Consider the following 19298-nt stretch of genomic DNA (forward strand, 5'->3'; position numbering starts at 1 on the left):
TTCCCTTTTCCCAAAGCTGCCTGCCATAGGATTAAAAAAAGAATACTGCCACCTATTGGTAGAAGGAAGAAGATGAATTTTTGCACAATGAAAACCCCAAGCCCAGTGGGGTTCTTCTGTCCCACATCTGGCTTTACACCCTGCAAAGGAGACCTGGAAATGACTCTGGGGAAGGGTCCGCATGGTCATGCCTTCCTCTCTTTCTGGCCAGAGAATCTGGACTCCTGTTTCTGGGTCCTTCAAACTCAGTTCATGATGCAGTGGCAGGAGGGAGTGTATCTGTGAGGACAAACACTGGCAAGCCAACAGCCTGCGGGCCTCCCATTGTTTGTCCTTGACCCACCCTTACGCTGAGTTCCCGAATTCAGTGTCCCCACACCCTAACCTTGGCCAGCAGGCCTTAGCTTAATGGACTTCTTAGCACCCCGCCCCATCATTAAATTCTCAGCTGCTTTATTTCTGATTTGCATTTTCCATGGCTGAGTGAATCTGCTGACTTCCTTTTTCTTTTTCTGTTACAGATTTTGTGCACAGATGCCTGTAGTAGTAAGTACCACTTCCCTCTCCTCTCTTGTGTTGTTTGCGACTGCCCCCTGATGGACGCAGCAACATTAACTGCAATGTGAAAATCACAGAAAATGCTAATTTGTGAAAACTCCGTTTCCAATTGTTCTTTAAATGTGGGGTAGGGGTGGATACGGTTAGTGGGAAAAACAATTCAATCCATCGTGAACCTGGACAAATAAGAAATTTGTATTTTCTGTGATTTTTTTTTTCCAACCTACATCCACGGTGATTAAAAAACAACTTAGTTGAAACCGTGATACCACAGTGCAGTATGATTTACTTTATGTGCTGTGATCCCATAAGTATTTTCTTGGGTTGCTACATAGCTCCATGATTTTTAAGTGGTGTACAGGGTTTGTATAACCTTTAGAAAACCAGACAGCCTCTTGTATATTTTGCTTCCATGTGGAGGGCTGGGTCCCACTCACATATTCTAGTGCTGGTCCATTGAAGGTCCTCCCTGGTCCATAGTAAAATGAGAAAAATAAAGCTATGAGAGTAAGTTTTTAATGAAGCTAAATGTATTCATTTGAAAGCGCTGCCTATTTTGGGATTATGTACTTAATAATTGTTTTGGTTGTACAGGGTTTCAGTAAGAAAGAAAGGTAATACTAGTTGGTAGTTTTTTTAAATGTACCTTTTGGGAAAAAATGGTAGCTTTTGTCTGTCCTCAAAATTTGGGGACTTTTTGGGTGATCACTTTGTAAGTTAAATAATAGCTAATCACTGGGTTGTATGCCTGAAACAAATATAACATTGTATACCAACTGTAATTAAAAAATAAAAACATTATTTAAGGCAAAAAAAAAAAAAAAAGACCAAAAAAAATGGGGTGGGGGTACTTGTTTCCCCTGGGATTGGTAAAATCCCAAAGTGTGTGAACCGTAGAGATAAAATAATTAGATTGTTCTCAGAGTACCATGTAGAGGGGGCAGATCTTTCTGAAACCTTATAATAAAGAAATCTCAGTTAATAACAGTAATTATGCAAAGTCTGTGCACACACGGGGAGAGTGCTGCAGTTGCCTTTTCTGCCTTGTTAACCTGTTCGGTCAGTAGCTGGTACCTCGCGCAGCCGTGAATCACTGGTGCGAAAGAAGAAGACCTCTGCATAGAGGTGATATTTTAGAGCAGGAGAAGGAGGGAAGAGGGAACGCTGATGCATTTAAAAAATTCTGATACAAAATCTGTTGTATCTTGAGCATATGGTGGAGGTGCCATTTTATTAGCCTGCATTTTGTTTTTCTCTCCTGTGTCCTAGGCATCCCCTGTGGTCTGGAGACAACCGCCACATCTACAACCATCAAGATTCATGCTAAGAAGGCGCCAGAAAACGGTTCACAAATAAATATGACCGATTTGAGAGGCCAGAATAAGCGGAATTTCACCCTGAGCAGTGACGGCACCGCCTTACTCACGGAGCTGGTTCCTGGGACGGGCTATCGTGTCAGATCCTTGGATGGCTCTAGTTTCTGCTGCGAAGTGTGGACAAGTGAGCGAGACTCTTCCTTTGGGATGGGTTGTGGGTTTAGAGAATGTAAATGTCTTCATACCTGCAGTGTCTTTGAGATCACTTGGTTTGGGCTCCAGCAGTAAAAAGCAACCTCCTGCATCCCTCTTGTCCCCACTCTTGGCCCCGTTGCCCGGCGGCGGGGATGCCGGCTCCTCTGAGCGCTGCTCTCGCCCCCTTTCTGCCTGCTCTTTGAGCACAGGCCTAGAATCAGAGACCCCGGTGGGCTTCCCGGCTCTAGCTCTGTCACTCTGGGCAAGCCACCCGTCCTCTTAGACCTCAGTTTCCTCATCTTTATTAAAAAAACACAGAAACCAACAAACTATACACACACACGTTTTAAAAACATTTAAAAAAGTGCTTTATTTTCTGGATTAATGAAACTTAAGAACCTGCAAACCTTCCCAGAATCTCTGTTCGAATCAACAAAATTCAGTTCTCAACACATTTCTCCACCTTTAGAACAGATCTATAGACTCTCTCATGACGTTGTTGTGAAGCGTAAACGAGCCAGTGCATGTGTGGCCAGCACCTGGTACTGTGCCTGGAACGTGGGCCCCCGGAGGGCTGCTGATCTAGCTGCCTCCACCAGTGTGACTGTGGTTATTGTCACCCCCTCACCACCGTCAGCGTTGGCTGTCATTGACACCACAGCGATAAGCTGCCAGAAGTGCTACTGTAGTGAACCTGTCGCTCCAGCAAGAGGAAGCTCAAGTCTGGAGGGGCTTCCTGGCATGAAGTGTATTGAATTGTGGGCCACGAGACCACACTGTCCGTGCTGGCATTTGAAGGCCATGCGCATGCTGAGGGTCAGTCCCTGCGTCCTTGAGAAGACCGGCCTCGTGGCTGTGCTGCTTCTCTTGCTGGTTCTTACGCCTCAGCCTTGACGATAGTTAGGACACATCCACTTTGAAGTTATGGCTACTGTTAATAACCGTAATAACTTTCATAGGCTTTAAAAAAAATCCTCACCCGAGGATATGTTTATTGATTTTAGAGAGAGAGGATGAGAGAGAGGGAAAGAGAGAGAGAGGAACATCGATGTGAGAGAGAAATATCAACTGGTTGCCTCCTGTGTACCCTGACCGGGGATTGAACCCACAACCTTTCGGTTTATGGGATGACACTCCAACCAGCGGAGCCACACTGGCCAGGGCATGCCTTGCATAGTTTTAAGGCCCTCTCACGTACAGTTTGAGATGATGACACTGAGGTTCAGAGAGGTGAGAAGACTTTGAGGAAAATCACAGGACTAGCAGGATAGGACTCCGAGCCCAGTTTTTTAAATGTCCGTATCCAGTGACCATGTCCACCACTTTATGGCGCCTTGGTAAGGATCCTTTGTGTTTAACACAGTGTATTAGAGCTGTCAACAGCAGAATCCGAAGCTGAGGGGTATGAAGGGACCGGTTCCGGGTCACACAGCGAAGGTGGGGGAGAGCAGGTCCTTATGTCCAGGTCTGGATGCTAAGACCAGTCCTTCCCTCTTTATGTGATCCTGTCCCTTGTCATCTTCATGCCAGACAGTTACGGAGCTTACTCCGATTCCAGGGTGTGGCAAAAACGTTATCGGATGCTTCTGCACCGTGCGACGCCTCCCCACACACGGCTGTTTTCTGAGAATCGGGGGATAGACTCCCTTTGCCTCTGAGGGCTCTGTTTGCAATGGCTTCCATCCACGTTAAACCCTTGTTCAAGTCACAGCCAACACGACCGACTTCTGTCATTTCGTCTCTGTTTTAAGGCCTTCTGTTTCACAAACACACATGCGTACGTGTATCTGTACGTGGCTGAATGTATTTTATTGGAGGAAATTCCAGGAGACTATATAAAGAGAAATGAAATTCTGTGATGGCAAAATTCACTTCTGGAAAGTGGACGTGCAGATCAGGCCTTGCTTTTGTAAATACAGTTTTTTTCCTTTCCTTTTTCTTTGGAAACAATATTGAAATAGAACCCAGTCCTGTGTATGCCGTGGATGCTGTTTCCATCGGTCCAACCAGTGTGACTCTAACGTGGAGGATCGATGACCTAGCTGCGTCTCAATACAAGTACCAAGTAAAGAGTGAGACGGAAAATCAGCGGCTGATTCCTGGTGCAAATCAAAGCAGTGTGCACATCCCAGGCTTAAGTCCAGCGACTTTATATACCTTCTCCATCACTCCAGAAATAAGTGGGGCTTTGGGAAATATCACGTTTATAAATGTCACAACAGGTAAGACAGCGAGCTCCCAGCGATGACCATCACTCCTTCTTGCCCTGCAGCCTGGAGCCTGTCCACTCAAGTTGCCTGTTGAAAGAGATCGGTTTCCATTAACTGGGAGAGGAAAATGGATTCTGTATTGTTTTAGACCCAGAAGTTTGGGTCACCTTGTCGTTTAGTATGAAGGCCCTTTGTGTTTGGGACGCTTTAACTAATTCCACCTGTTGGGTTGTAAAAATCTTTTGTTGTTATTGGTTCATACTTTTCTTCGAGGACTTGGGAGCGGAGATCCCTCATTACAAATGTGTTTTGATGGCGTCAGTAATTACAAGGCTTCTACTGAGCTCCCCAGGAAAGTTGGTTGTTTATATGTCCAGGAGTTTTTCTTAGGGATGAAATTTTGGCATATTTTATAGAGGAATGTGTGTTTCAAAGGAAAGAACCCAGCGACGTTTGATTATTAAGCTTAGATTTGTATTTAGCCCAGATGTCAATATCCTGAGCCGTCTGTTAGAGCTGCAAATTTAGCTTTTTTTTTAAAACTGAAAAGAACCAAAAATATAAAAAAGAGATGAGAAGCTCTTTTGAAGCTGAGGGGAGGCAAACATTTAAAAAAGAGGCCCTGCTGTTGGTTTTCCGACCCGGGGGTGCGATGTCATTGGCTGGTGAGGCCACGAGCCTGCCCTCTCGCTGCTCATGGCTCGCAGTGACCGCTGGGCCAGTGCCTTCTGCACATGGAGCAGGCGAACGCGGGACCCGTGGTTCTCAACTTGTTTTTTTCCAGCCAGGAAACAGTTCATTTAAGCAAAACCTTTCCCAGAAGCCCAGTTAAGTAAAACGTACTGGAGAGAGAGGAGCTAAGGGATAGGGTGTCTCAGGGACCTTAAAAAAAATCCCGGAACTCCTCTGAGCACAGTTTTAGAGGGGAAAAAAACCCCCATCAGAATCAAGGTTTCCATATTATATTGTGAAAGAGAGGAAAAGACGGAGGTAGAAGAGAATTCGGGACTAAAAAGAAGACAGAATTTCGAGATCGTTCTGGGGACAAGGGGTTAGAGAATCGGCGACCGACTGTGGGAAAGAGGAGGCGGCGAGCTGGCGGGAAGCATCCGGCGGGGGCTGAGGATCCTGCTGTGCCTCACAGCCCCGGGGACAGGCTGTGTTCACCAGTTACCGTTTACTCAGCACGCACTGTGTGCCTGGCTGTCCTCAGTCCGTGATTTTTGTCCTCATGGGGACCCTGAGGGTTAGGGGGAAGGAACTATAGGGCAAGAGTTGAGTTACGTTTCTTATGAGATCCCAGAGTTACAAGTGGTGGGAACCCAGGGGGCTTGATTCCTGACCCCTGTGTTACAATGATGTTCATAACAGGTACCCAGAGTCGTTGAGCTGGCTAGTGTGTTGGTGGTCCATTAAAAAAAAAAAAAAAAGGCATACGAGTGAGCCAGTTTAGAAATCTTTGCATCAGGAACATTGATAATGAAGCTGGACGGGGCTGGCCATCATCTGGGCTGGTGTCTCAGGGTCAGCCACCTGCAGACCTCAGGACAGGCAGGGCTTCTGCTCTGTCCCCAACACCACCTGTGCTTCCATATGCTTAAGGCTGGAGCCCTGGGGCCTAGTTCCCCCAAGGCCACCAAGTGTGTGTTCTTGAGCAAGTCACACCCGCCTCTCTGTAGCTCCATAGATATTCTCATCGTAAAAAGGAAGGGATTGGATGTCATTTTGGCTGAAATGGTTTGATTTATGTCACTGACGGCCAAATCAGGTGATGGAGGGGATGGCGTGGGGATAGTACAGGTTGGAAGTTTTCTGAAGAATCCCCTTGGGTTTGGAAGGCAGTGATGAGCTCCTTAGTAGAAATGCCTTGGTGTGTTACGAAATGATATTACTTGTACAGTCTCGACGAGAGACCTTTAGACATAGCAAACGATCACTTTATTCAGTGCTTTGTTCCCAGTGTCTACAACAGATATAATTAAATGCTGCTGTTTAAAAGGGACAGTTGGGCAGAGTGTCAAATCACTGTTGGTCCACTGTCTTGGAGACTAGTACAGATCCTAAAAAACTTTGGCTTTAAGATTCATGCTTTTCCCCCCTTTTCAGCATATGGCATATACTTTCCCTCTGTGCAATGAATGATGGAATTGTGCCCGGTCGTTCTTAATGAAAGGTGATTCCACGTATCTTATTCCCTCAATGCCCATTGTGTGTTTTTAAAATAGGGCCACTTCCAGTCTCTGGTCTTCGTGTCTTCTCCAAGGGTGTGACAGAAGTTGCTCTTACCTGGGGGAATGATCATGGCACTGCCACCTGCCGGATACTCCTTCAAGACACAGGGAGCCAGGAGGAATTGAATCAAAACTTAGCAGTCAATATTTCAGACCTGAAGCCAGGGTTTAAATATAAGGTCACCCCGTATGTTGCGGAATCAAGTAAAGCACAAAGAGACACCCTGGATGGAGGGCGTGGCTCAGGTGGGTTACAAGCTTGTGCTTCTTGTCTGTTTGCTGGTTTTGCCTTTCAGTAACTTAATACTTAAAAAAAAATATTGTTCTTATATTTGTATAGAGTTTCAGAATTTGTAGTGGGCTCCTTTTGCACGTTTTAGTTTGACCCCACACCTGTATGAGGAAGGAGGGAAAATATTTTTATTTTACATGTCAGCCCATTGGGGCTCAGAATGGCAATGGGGGGGGGGGGATCAAACTTTTTGGAGGCTGTCATCCAGGAATGTAGCTGCCCCCTGTAGCTTTTCGAACATTCAGCTGAACAAATAACAGATGTGTTAACCCAAGTAGAGCCATTTTAAAAAAAGATTTTTTTAAATTGTATTGATTTTTAGAGAGAGAGGAAGGGAGAGGGGGAGAGAGAAACATCGATCGGCCACCTCCTGCATGTCCCCTAGCAGGGATTGAGCCCAAAACCCAGGCATGTGCCCTGACTGGGAATCGAACCGGCAACCCTTCGGTGCACAGGAAGATTCCCAATCATCTGAGCCGCACCGGCCAGTTGGAGGAACTGACCACACCCCCTGAGAAAAGGGATGCCAAGGCAGATTTAGCAGACATCTCCTGTGTTGACAGCCGGGTAGTCATTTGCAGATTGCATAGCATTTTTGGGGTAACTGTGTGAACTGAGAAGAACAAGTAATTCACCCCCATTTTACACCTAAGGACACAGAACTGCAAAGTAGGTGTTAGGATTCCTGGTTGCACGTGGCAGAGACCAGGCTTTCCATAGCTTAGACTAAAGAACAACTTACTGGCTCGTGTATCTTTCCCGTCGTGGGCAGCCGGGCCTTCAAGAAAGCGACGGGGGTGACACTGGTCTCCTCTTCCTGCTTCTTTCTTTTCACTGGTTTTATTGGTATTGGCTCCCTCTGCACAACTCAGGGAGACATGGCCACCAGCAGCCCCCTGCGCCACCCCGTCAGCAGGGGTCTGGGCCAGGGGAACAAGTGCTCGAGCGGGTTCTGATGAACCACGTTTGACGCATGTGGCTGTCCCTGGAAAACCACATCGGGCCTTGGTGGGAGAAGGTGGTTTCCTGAAAGAAGGGAGAGAGATGGAGGCAGATGAGTTGGGAAGAGCAGCACAGATATCTGTGCTGCTTCCTGGATAAAAGCGCAGAGTGAGGCACCTGCCTGAATCGGGCCTTTCCAGGCATGGGGGGGGGGGGGGGTGGGACATGTGGATGCTGACTGCGGGGACTGAAGGAAGACAGGCGTGGGCTTCTTTCACAGCTAACGTTGCCTTTTGTGTTTGAAACAGATGCCAATGGCACAGAGAGCTCGGCCCAGATCTCCGGGAGCCCCCTGGGCCCTGTGTATGAATACCGACTGAAACCTGAGGACCCATCCTCCGTGTATCGTCTGAATGACACGGAGGTCTGGCTTCTTGGGTTAAAGCCTGGCACAGGGTACAAGGCCACCGTTTATTCTCAAACACCAGCTGGCGTGGAAGGACAGTCCCAGGCCGTGGAATTCAGTACAAGTATGTTGGAGAATTTCTAGCACAAAGTTCTCTCCTCTGTGAGTTATCTCTTGCTTCACAAGTGGGTTTGTTGCCACACGGAGTTTTCCAGAAGAGATTCTGGGCAGAGCAGACCCGTAGAGAGTCTCCTTAACCCTGTGGCCAAGATGCTTCTTTCGCTGAGCTCGATGAAGCACAGGGAGAGCACTGTGTGCAGACCTGGATCCTGCCTTGTGTTTTCCTTGCATTTCTCTGCACGTGAGACAAGCTGGTGTAATTTTTTTCTTACAGACTGATACTCATTTTGTCCGTGTTGGTTAAGAGCGTGAGTTTCTCTTTTGTCCTGACCTTGGGAAGCGCGCTGCTCTTCCTATGGGAACTTGGTGACATGCGCGTGGCCGCTTTTTACCTCTACTTTATCAGCACCCCACTCTGTAGGTTGACCAGTATGGGAAAGCTTTTCGGATTGGTGCTTGTGAAGGGGTAAACAGATGCCTGGACCCTCCCCTCAGGAGTTTTAATCTCGATTATGATCGAGACACACGTCCTTGGAAGAGCACATGGTCGGCTCTGTGGGTTTGGGAGCAGACGCTCAGCATTGCAGCTCGCGGGGGCTTGGTTGCTGGCAGCAGGCCCTGACTCTGGTTGTCTTACCCAAGAATACATCTATTCTGAAAGGCTGTCATGGGCCCACAGAACAGAGCGCATGAGGGTGGGGGCTGGAGGACCGAGGACAGAGGCTGGATTAGCATTCAGGAAACTCTGCAGGGCTGAACATATTGGACCTGGTGACGCTCTCTCAGGATTCAAAGTCCCGAGATGGAGAGGTGTCACACACCCGCTCTCAGATTTCTGTGCTGGGGAGGGGAGACGCTGTCCCCCTAGCTTCTACATGGGTGACAGGCACTCCCTCCCACCAGGGAGGTGCGGGGTGCTGTTCGGACGAGGGGGTTGGGTGCTGCACAGGGAACGAACGCGTGGTCACTGTGCACTGTAGCTGCCCACTGAGGAGTCCACCGCATCGCAAGGGGAACTGAGCGACTATATACCATTGCAGTTGGCCAGGCGGTTTCTTCATAGAAGAAGGTGCCTGACTTTGCAGGGACCCCCATACATTTGTGTGTGTTGTGGTTGGAACGTGTAGAGTGGGCCAGCCCGGCGTGGCCCAGCAGTTGAGCATCGACCTAGGATCCAGGAGATCACGGTTCGATTCCTGGTCAGGGCACATGCCCGGGTTGGGGGCTCGATCCCCAGCAAGGGGCGTGCAGGAGGCAGCTGATTAATGACTCAACACTGATGTTTCTATATCTCTCTCTCCCTCTCCCTTCCTCTCTCTGAAATCAATAAAAATATATTAAAAAACACACACACAAACCCAAATGTGTAGAGTAAGAAGGAGCCATTGCTGAGAGTGTTTCATAGGCTGAATGACGGGACCGACGACAGCGTCTCTCTCTGGCTTGGCCATTCTGGTCATTGTGACCTCCTCTCGTGTCTTCACAGATTCCCTTCGGGTTCTTGACCTTGAAGCTGCAAACATCACTGCCACGAGCATGACCCTGACCTGGAAACTCAATGATAATGACTCGTCCTCTGTCTACACCTATGAGATTCAGGTTGTTGGGGAGACTAATCTGTTAATTTTCAACGCCACCGAGACTCGGGCTGTCATCTCCCCGCTCAGCTCCAGCACCTTTTACAACATCACCGTGAGCCCTTTCCTGCAGGGCGGCGCCGCGGGCGTGCCGGCCTCCCTCCAGGTGTACACCCGTGAGTTCATGCGCTGTTTGCTCACCTTTCTCACCTGCCTGCCATGCTCCAGGCCCGGGTACAAGGCTCTGGTCCTGCCCTCCGGGAAAGCAGAGCCGAGTGTGTGCATCCACAGGACTTGGATCGTGGACTGACCCTGCCACACGCCTAGCGTGTGTGATGCGCTTTCCTCGCCCTGTCTCATTTACTGTTCATAGCCCTGTGACGGGGTTGCCATTGGGGTATTTTACGGATGAGGCAGCCAAGGCTGAGAGAGGAGGGGCTGTAGGCAGGTGTCACACCTGGCAGGTGACGGAGGTGGGATTAGACAGGTGGGGTGTCTCGACTCCAGCCTGTGCTTGTAATGATCATTCTGGTGTGGCAGGGACCTGGAGCGAATTGCTACACGGAGACAAAAAGAACCCGGACATTCATGTCCCCTTGTCCCTGAGGTACTGACGTTGCAGTGAAGGAGGACACAGCTGTGGCTCCTCCCTGGTCTGCTTCACTGTCGCTTAAAGATAAGATGATGGGCAGCACATCAAAAGCTTTTTGTCCCGAAGAAGGTCCAATAATTTAAAACAGTAGCGGTGTACCAGTCGAGTAGGATAATGCTGTAACAGCACCGGGCAGCAGCGCCTTCACGGGGGGTATCAGGATCCCTGTTCTACAGATGAGAAGGCGACAGCTGAGCACAGCCCAACAGCTGGCCCAAGGCCACAGAGCCGGCAGGTGGCGGAGCAGGGACTCAGACCCAGGGTGCCTGGCTCTGGACCCAGCGCTCGTCCCACACGAATGCTTTCCTCCGGGGTCCGCTCCTTCCCAGGAAGCGCACCCGCGGCGGCCAAGGCCCCACTCAGACCCTGACCCTTGACCCCCGGGGCACGCCGCCTCTCGTTTCCCGTGAATGACCTTGAACAGCCTAAGCAGACAGTTTCTGCCAAGGGTTCTCTCAGTGGCCAGTGTCTGGGGGGTTCGCACTGTAGGCGACCGTACAAGCAAGAGAAGAGAGGTCAGGTGCCATCTGACCTCAGTGCGAATATTTTGTGAGGTTCGGGCACTCTGTCTTCTGGAGATCGATTCTTATCAAGTCCTCTGCTTTCTTCCCTCAGCTCCTGGTCCAGTTTCCGACTTTCGAGTGACGAGCGTCACCACAAGGAGTGTCAGCTTGGCGTGGAGCAGCAATGACTCGGATTCCTTTAGGATACTTACCAGACAGGACGGAGCTGGAGAACCTTGGGAGGAAACAACCAACCAGAGCAGTATTGTCATTGGTGGCTTATACCCTGGCGCCAAGTACTGTTTTGAAATATTTCCACAAGGACCGAACGGGACTGAAGGGGATTCCCAGACAGTTTGCGACACAACTGGTGAGCAAATAGGCTGTGTCTTTTGTGAAACAATGATGGTTCTTAAAGGAAATCGATGTAATTGATCAATGTCAGGTTTTCCAAATATTGCTTTTCTTTTAATTATCTCAGAAATTTTTTTTTTTTTAAATAAATATATATTTATTGATTTCATAGAGAAGAAAGGAGAGGGAGAGAGAGATAGAAACATCAATGATGAGAGAGTCATTGATCGGCTGCCTCCTGCACGCCCCCTGCTGGGGATCGAGCCCACAACCCGGACATGTGCCCTGACCGGGAATCGAACCCCGATCGCCTGGATCCTGGGTCGACGCTCAACCGCTGAGACACACCGGGCCAGGCTCAGAAAAATCTTTAAAAAAATTTACAATGGTAAACTCATTCTATAAAATAGATATTCATTCTATAAGATACAGACAAGACAAAAGAAAAAAAATCACATATAAACCATGAACCAGAGATAATCACTGGTAACTTTTGATGTACATTGTTTTATAATTGAAAGATATATACAGGTATACATGTATATAGGGTGTATACACACTTTGAATAATTACTAATTCCAATGGGTTAAATCTGAAAAGAAAGAAACATCAATTGAGCTATCAGAAAAAAATGTGTATACATTTTTTGGGACACCCTGTATACACACACACATACCTATACATATATATTTTCTTTTTTTAAAAGTAAGTCCTTACCTGAGGACATGCTTAGGGAGAGGAAGGGAGAGAGAGAGAGAGACGGAGACAGAGAGACATTGATGTGAGAGAGAAACACTGATCGGCTGCCTTCCGCATGCTCCCTGACAGGGATCAAACCAACAATCCGGGCGTGTGCTCTCACCAGGAATCGAACCGTGACCTCCTGGTTCATAGGTCAGTGCTCAACCACCGAGCCACGCCGGCCAGGCTCAGTGGGGATTCTGAGATTCTCCTTGTGTAGGTCTCTTCGACTCTGTTGGTTGGGTTCAGCACTAATAGTCACTGGGAAGATCTCCCCCAGAATAAGGGAAATGCTAAAATGCATCCGTCAGATGAAATGCAGCAATTCCCTTTTAAGTCTGAATTTTAGAGCAGACTGTTGAGATGGGGTCTTAATATCAACATACATTTTTTCTTTCTTTCTGAGAATGTTGATAATGGTAATGGGAGACCCTGGATATTGTGTGACTTGCCAATGCCCAGACTTAATGTGATAATAATATAACATACGAGGGGTGTACAAAGTGCTGGGCTTTCATTCTGTTTTAAAAAACTTTTAACACAACTACATCAGGTGGGTGCTATTATGATCTCTGTTTTCCCGAGTAGGAAGTGGGGGCTCTCCATCTGAAGTAACTGGCCCAGAGGCCGTGAACTGGCCTCTGCCTGGCTTTGAAGACTGAGGTCTGAACCGCAGTGTGGACTGGCTCTGATACGGTGCAGCTGGGGAGTCGTTGAGGCCTAGTCGTGAGAAGAGGCATCTCTTGTACTAGAGCCTGTACTTGGGTCGCACTGAATGAATATCAACAAGAGGCAGTAGACTCTCAGGGGATTACCATTCTGTTATTGAACAACTTTTATTATTATTGGGGAAAATCAGTGTGACAGCATTAAGGGCAATTTTGAAAAAGGCAAACAAATACCATATGACCCAGCAATTCCACTTCTTTTCAGAATTGAAAGCAGACACTCAAACTGATACTTGTATACAACGTTCCTACTAGCATGATTCACAATAGCCAAAAGGTGGAAGCAATTACGTGTCCATCAGTAGATGAACAGATAGACAAAATGTGGCATATCTATACAATAGAATATTATTCATCCATAAAATGTAATGAAATTCTGACCCATGCTACAACATGAATGGGCCTTGAAAATATTAACATTATGCTAAGTGAAAATAAGCCAGAGACACAAGGACAAATATTGTATGATTCCATTTATCCGAGGTACCTGGAAAAGGCAATTTCGTAGAGACAAAAAGTAAAGCAGAGGTTACCAGGGGCTGGGGGAGGGGGCACAGGGAGTTGTTGTTTAATGGGGATAGAGTTTATGTTGGGGATGATGCACGGTTTTGGGTATAGATTATTTATGGTGATGGTTACGCAACACTGTGAATGTACTTAATGCCCCTGTGTTGTATTCAGTTATTTCCGGGCCTTGATCTTTGCATTCACATTGTAGCTGGTTTAGTGTGTGAGGTGAGGTGGCCAGAGTGTAGCCCAGAGAGCTCAGGTGGGGGCTTTGCTTCTCACTCCCAGCTCTGAGAGTGGGGGGGGGCAGGTGCATTTCCCCCCACTTCTCTAGCCTGGCCTCAAATGTCCCACTCCGTGAATATCAGCTCCCCATTTCAGTGTTTCTCTTCCATATCCCTGACCGTGTTAGCTGCTTTCTTTTGAGGGAATGATTAAAAACAAGCAGTTTGTTGAGAATAACATACCTGAAAAGCACACACATCCTAAGTGTGTAGTTGGATGAATTTTCGCAAGCGGAACCCATCTGGTCACCAGCACTCGGGTTAGGAAATGGAACATGATTTTTACTAGAAGGTCCCTGAAGGGGGCACTTTTATGACAAAGGCAAAGGACCAGAGAACTGATGGGGTGACCTGGTAAGTTCCTCGGTGTTATGGGGGAGCTGGAATTCTCTGAAAGAAGTGAGCGTGTGTGTTTCTCACCCACGTTTTGGAGTTTGCGCTATGCGAACTCATTTGGGACTTTGGTGGGGAAAGAGCAAGTTCTCTTGACTTTGAAATAAAACTGGAGGTTATTATGACCATTAACCCACTTCCTTTCTTTTCCTTTCTTTTCCTTTCTTCCAACCAGACCCCAGTAGGGTGTTTGACATCCGCGTGGTCCACGTGACCACAACTGAAATGCGCTTGGAGTGGCAGAGCACGGACAATGCCTCTGACTACACCTACCGTCTGGATCTGGTGTCTGAGTACGGCTCTAACCACACGAACAGCTCTAGCAAAGCCATCACCCTCGGGGGCCTGATCCCGGGCACCCTATACAACATCACAATTGTTCCAGAAGTGAACGGCATCCTGGGGCGCTCCAGCTCCAGGGCGCAGTACACCCGTGAGTGTCTCAGGGCGGCCTCTTAAGGGAGCGTCTCCCTGACTTTCCCTTGGAGTCGGCGTCGGCTAAGGGGCCACTGCTTGGGGGTTCCAGGTCAAATGTGAAACTGTTTAAGCAGAAAACAGCAGCCTCAGCAAAGGTTCTGCTCTTCTCAAGGGGCACTGTGCTGAGCCTTGTGAACCTGGAATTGGCTTTAGAAGCAGAAAGTGATCCCATCAGCATGGGAAACATACCTGTCCCAGTCAGTCCTCGGGCATGCAGACTAGAGGAGGGTCTCCTTGTCACTGGGGTTGGAACACACTGCTCAGACGGGGAGCTCTGCACGCAGCAGAGGGGGGTGCTTTGCTCATAGTCGATCTAAGAAAATGTACAGTAGAGATGGTAGTTTGTAATATCTTTTTAGTATATTTTTTCTTTCATTAATTAGGTTTCAAAAATTGTCAGGAAATGGTATCTTGAAAATTTCAGACACATATGAAGTGTGAAAAGAAGCATGAACAACTTTATTCTTTAGAGATGTAATCGGTATAGTTATTTTCTGAATGTCTTTTTGAGAAGCCTTCCATCTTTTGAGTCGGCAGATATTAGGCTTATTCATTCTTTCCCGAAAGGATCCAGGCTATTTTTAGATGCAGTATATAAAAGAGTCCCGGAGTTCAAGCTAATCCACACTCCTTTTTATTTTTTAACCAAGGGCCCAGCAATGTGTCTGACATTGACATAAGTACCAACACCACAGCAGCAACCTTCAACTGGCAGAACCCTGATGAGGCTTCTCCCACATACACCTACCGCCTTCTTATTGAGAGGGATGGGAATTCCAGCAACACAACTGAAATAGTCACGGGCATTGGCGTAACCTATGCCACGGTCACCGAGTTAATACCTGGCTCACAGTACACAGTGAAGATCTTCGCCCAAGTGGGGGATGCCACTGAGTCACTGCCACCTGGCTCACAGTTATTCTGTACAGGTGAGTAGCCCCAGGTGCCTCTTGGACTCCTTCCTGTGAGGTGCTGGCCTTGCAGGCAGGTCTTTCCCAGACTTTAGTTTATCAGGTTTCACCAGGTGGCGTGTTATAACAGACACTGAGCTCTCGTAGATATCCTATTAGCTTATTAGTCCTGTCTTGTTGCTCTGATCATTTATTCATTCAACAAGTATTTATTGAGCACTTATTATATGCCAGGCACTTTAAAATGACTCTGATTCAAAGTCCAGCCTTCCTGGAACTTTTATTCTGGTGGGGAAGACATAATAAACAATATAAATTAGTTACTAGATGGTGATTACTGCCAAGGAGAGGGGAAAACACAAGGAAGGGTGAGAGTAGGTGTTCATCAAGGTGCCCAGGAAAGGCCTCAGTGAAAAGGTGACTTTTGTGCAAAGATCTGAACGAAGTAGAAAAGCCAGCCATGTGGACATCAGGGCGTAGAGCTTTACAGGCAGAGGAGCAGCCAGTGCAAAGGTCCTTAGGCTGGCGGGTGCCTGCTGAGTTGAAGGGAGAGCAGGGTGGCAGGAGTGGGTCCACGGGAGCAAGAGGGCAGGGGTAGACGGTGACGCCCGAGAGGTAATGGGTGGGACACAGACGACGTCTAGATTGTAATGTATATTTGCCTTTTACTCTAAGAAGATGCAAAGGATGTTGTTTTTGGATGCTCAGCTCTACGCCTTTCTCGATCCTTGCCTCTCACTGTGAAAGGTGTGATGAAGAGAGAAGGGGAGCCCTTTGTTCAGCCGAGGGAGCTTCCAGAGAGTAGCCCAGGGACTGCTTTGCAGACGGTTTTGAGAACCTCAGCTCACAGCTCTGACTGTGGCCCATGGACCATCTTAACCTCCACTCCCTTTGTACCTGCACCTTCCGTTCCTTACACCAAGCCATTCAAGTGTGTTCAGGCCGGTTTGGAAGCGGGGAGACTCATTGGATCGGCCTCCCTGGTAGTGTAGGGGCTGGAACCTTGATGACCTCTGACCTTACACATGGAGCAGCTAAAGAAATCCCTGCCGCTTTGAGTCACCGTTGCTAACTGGGGCTCCATCCCACCTGGTCTAGACTCTGATCGTGGTATTTGGATGGCTTCCGTTGCCAACACTTCTCCTAGCTGTAATTATCGCAGCCCCCAAGCAGGAGAAGGTATTACACGAGCATTTGTGACTGCGGGGGGCTGGAACAGGAGCTGTGGGAGCCGGTCTGCACTGGGCAGGTGACCTTGCCAGGCCGCAGGTGGAGAACGTGGGAGTCGCATTAGGTGACCTGTTTTCCTGCTTTAAAAACACTGCAGCATTAAAGTAATGATGATGCTCCCCCCAGGACATTAATATGCAGTTTTTCATTTACATCAGTGTGATGTCGGCTCTCGGTATAATTCTATTGGCCCTCAGATAGGTAGAGACAACTAACACCTGATTTAAAGATAGGCACTGCCCTGCCCTTGGATTTAGAAAACCTGGGATCCGGTTTTGGCTTCCCCACTTATCAGCTGAGTCAGCTTATATAAATCACTTAGACCTCTCTAAGCCGCAGCTGATTCGTCGGCAGAATGGGACAGTAATCCCCTAAATGAGGTGACTCAGGTGAGGAAGCTGTTAGTGCCTCTCAGGGAGCCCTGCTCTCCTCCAGTTTGGTGACCAGCAGCCTTTGCTTCACGTGATCCTCCGAGTCCTGCAGCCGAGGCTCAGAGCAGTAGGATGCCGGACCCAAGGGCACCTGGTTTAGTAACGCCCTGCTCAAGGTCAGCCCCTGCCTCTTCTACCACACGGCGCGTCAGCCACTGCCGCCCCCACCTCTTCGTGGACGGACCGGGATCCTGCTGCCCCCCAGGTTTCGGTGTTTGCAGAGGCAGGAGCCCCAGAGTCTCATGCTGTGCTGTGCTTGCTTCGCAGACCCAGCCCCGGTAGCCTCCTTCCGCTGTGAAGTGATCCCCAAAACACCAACCTTGGTGCTCAAGTGGGCCTGCCCTCCCGGCGCCAACGCAGGCTTCCAGCTGGAGGTCAGCCAGGGAGACTGGAAAAATACGACCTACCTGGAGGGCTGCTCCTCGGAGGACGGCGCGGATTACAGGACGGAAGTCACATCCTTGAATTTTTCTACCTCGTATGACATCAACGTCACTGCCGTGTCCTGTAACAAGATGGCCCCTCCCACCCAAAACGCCTGCCTCACGGGCATCACAGGTGGGCTTCGTGGCGGCAGGGTGGTCTGGTGGCATTGTGGGTGCCTCCCGAGAGGCTGACCTCCTGGGTCTGCAAGTGTGGCCTAGAAATCTGCTGTGTGTGTTTTTGCCTTTTTGCTAAAATATTTGTTTCGGTTGGCATAGACTGTTAACCTGATTCTATAGAAATCCAGTCTAAAAGATCAGAGTAAGAGGGACTCATGTTTTATATTCCTTTGCTTTGCAGAATAATTCATTGCTACATTTTCTAAGTAGTGAGTTCCCTTACCGCATTAAAAAATATTTTAATAGAAATATTCAAATATACAAAAAAGTAGAAGACAGCTTAAAGAAACCCATGGACTCACTGTCACCCAGTTGAACACTTGTCAGCACTTGGCCAATCTCGTTTCATTTGTATCCGCCCTCCCTGTGTAATCACTTCGATCCCAGGCCTGGTCATATTAGAATTTTATTTGTAAATAAAATGTATGTATGTATTGCTCCGAGATAGGGACTCCTGTTTCTTTTCTGTCAAAAATAACCACATTACTATTATCATCTCACATAAAAATTTAACAATACTTTTTTCGCTATTATCAGATAGCCAAGATTTGTATTTCCCCAGAATCCATATATATATATATATATATATATATATATATATATATATATATATATATATATATATTTAAATATATCTTTATTGATTTCAGAGAGAGGAAAGGAGAGGGAGAGAGAGACAGACAGAAACATCAATGATGAGAGAGTCATTGGGGATCGAGCCCGCAGCCTGGGCATGTGCCCTGACCCGGAATCGAACCTCAATCTCCTGGATCTTAGGTTGATGCTCAACCGCTGAGCCACGCCCGGCCGGGCCCCAGAATCCATATTAACAGGCTCCCTGGTTTTGGGAAATGGGATCATTCACTGCACAGGGCACCCCCCTAGTTAATCATCTCATGTCCATCTTTTCTTTGTTGTTGTTCTTAGAAAAAATTGCTTCTGTCTGTGCTTCACTTTTATCTGTCTTTTGCTCCCCGTGTCTTTGCCAAAGTTATGTCTTAGATCGGCCTGGTTGAGTTGGTTTTGCTTTGTGCTTTTAGACTCACGGATATGTTTCCTTTAGGGTATCAGAATGTTTCCAGACAATTCCTAAAGATTTAATGGTTGTAATAGTAGGAAAAAAAGGCCTCTTACTTCGGGGACGACACTGACTTGGAAAGTGGTTGAGGGATTCTGGGGACAGAGCCTCAGACTTATAAAGCCAGACCTGGGTTTTGATTCTGACTTCTGCTTTTTACCAGCTGTGTGACCTCAGAAAAAAATACTTAACCTTTCTGAGCCCTGTTTTCCTTAGTCATGGAAGGGGATAATAATACCTACCTTCGAGGACTGTTGTACGAATTAGATGAGGCAATAATGTGTGTAGAAGGCCACCTAAGGGCGGCCCTGTGTGGCCTCTCAGGTGTGCATGGCACAGTCCCAGGGGACACTGTTCAGATGGACTCTGGCTTGCTGGGGTTCCTTGGAGTTGTGTAGTGCACGACTGTGCAGGACTACCCTGGTTCCCACTCCTGTGGGGTTCTGCAGTGCCCAGAACATAATAGAAACAATGGATCTTGCTGGTGCTTTTTTGTAGTTCTGTCTTATGATGTCACCTCCTCAGTGGGTATAAACTCCTGAGGGGCCGAGACCGTGTCT

The 19298-nt window shown here is 47.9% G+C and overlaps 1 protein-coding gene across 1 annotated transcript in view; it reads left to right on the forward strand.

Moving 5' to 3' along the window:
- Positions 1-333: 333 nt before the first annotated feature.
- The window catches only part of PTPRJ (protein tyrosine phosphatase receptor type J), a 38887-nt gene continuing 19922 nt past the window's right edge, over positions 334-19298 (forward strand). The window contains exons 1-10 of the mRNA XM_087821881.1: positions 334-546; positions 1828-2058; positions 4031-4291; positions 6505-6756; positions 8053-8274; positions 9757-10023; positions 11115-11372; positions 14185-14442; positions 15137-15415; positions 17326-17616. Coding sequence (XP_087678007.1) covers positions 1917-2058; positions 4031-4291; positions 6505-6756; positions 8053-8274; positions 9757-10023; positions 11115-11372; positions 14185-14442; positions 15137-15415; positions 17326-17616 — 2230 coding nt within the window. The 5' untranslated portion in view covers positions 334-546; positions 1828-1916. The remainder of the gene's footprint in view (positions 547-1827; positions 2059-4030; positions 4292-6504; positions 6757-8052; positions 8275-9756; positions 10024-11114; positions 11373-14184; positions 14443-15136; positions 15416-17325; positions 17617-19298) is intronic.

Source organism: Miniopterus natalensis, chromosome 11 (genome assembly GCF_054644295.1).
Source record: "Miniopterus natalensis isolate mMinNat1 chromosome 11, mMinNat1.hap1, whole genome shotgun sequence".
Classification (NCBI taxonomy): Eukaryota; Metazoa; Chordata; class Mammalia; order Chiroptera; family Miniopteridae; genus Miniopterus; species Miniopterus natalensis.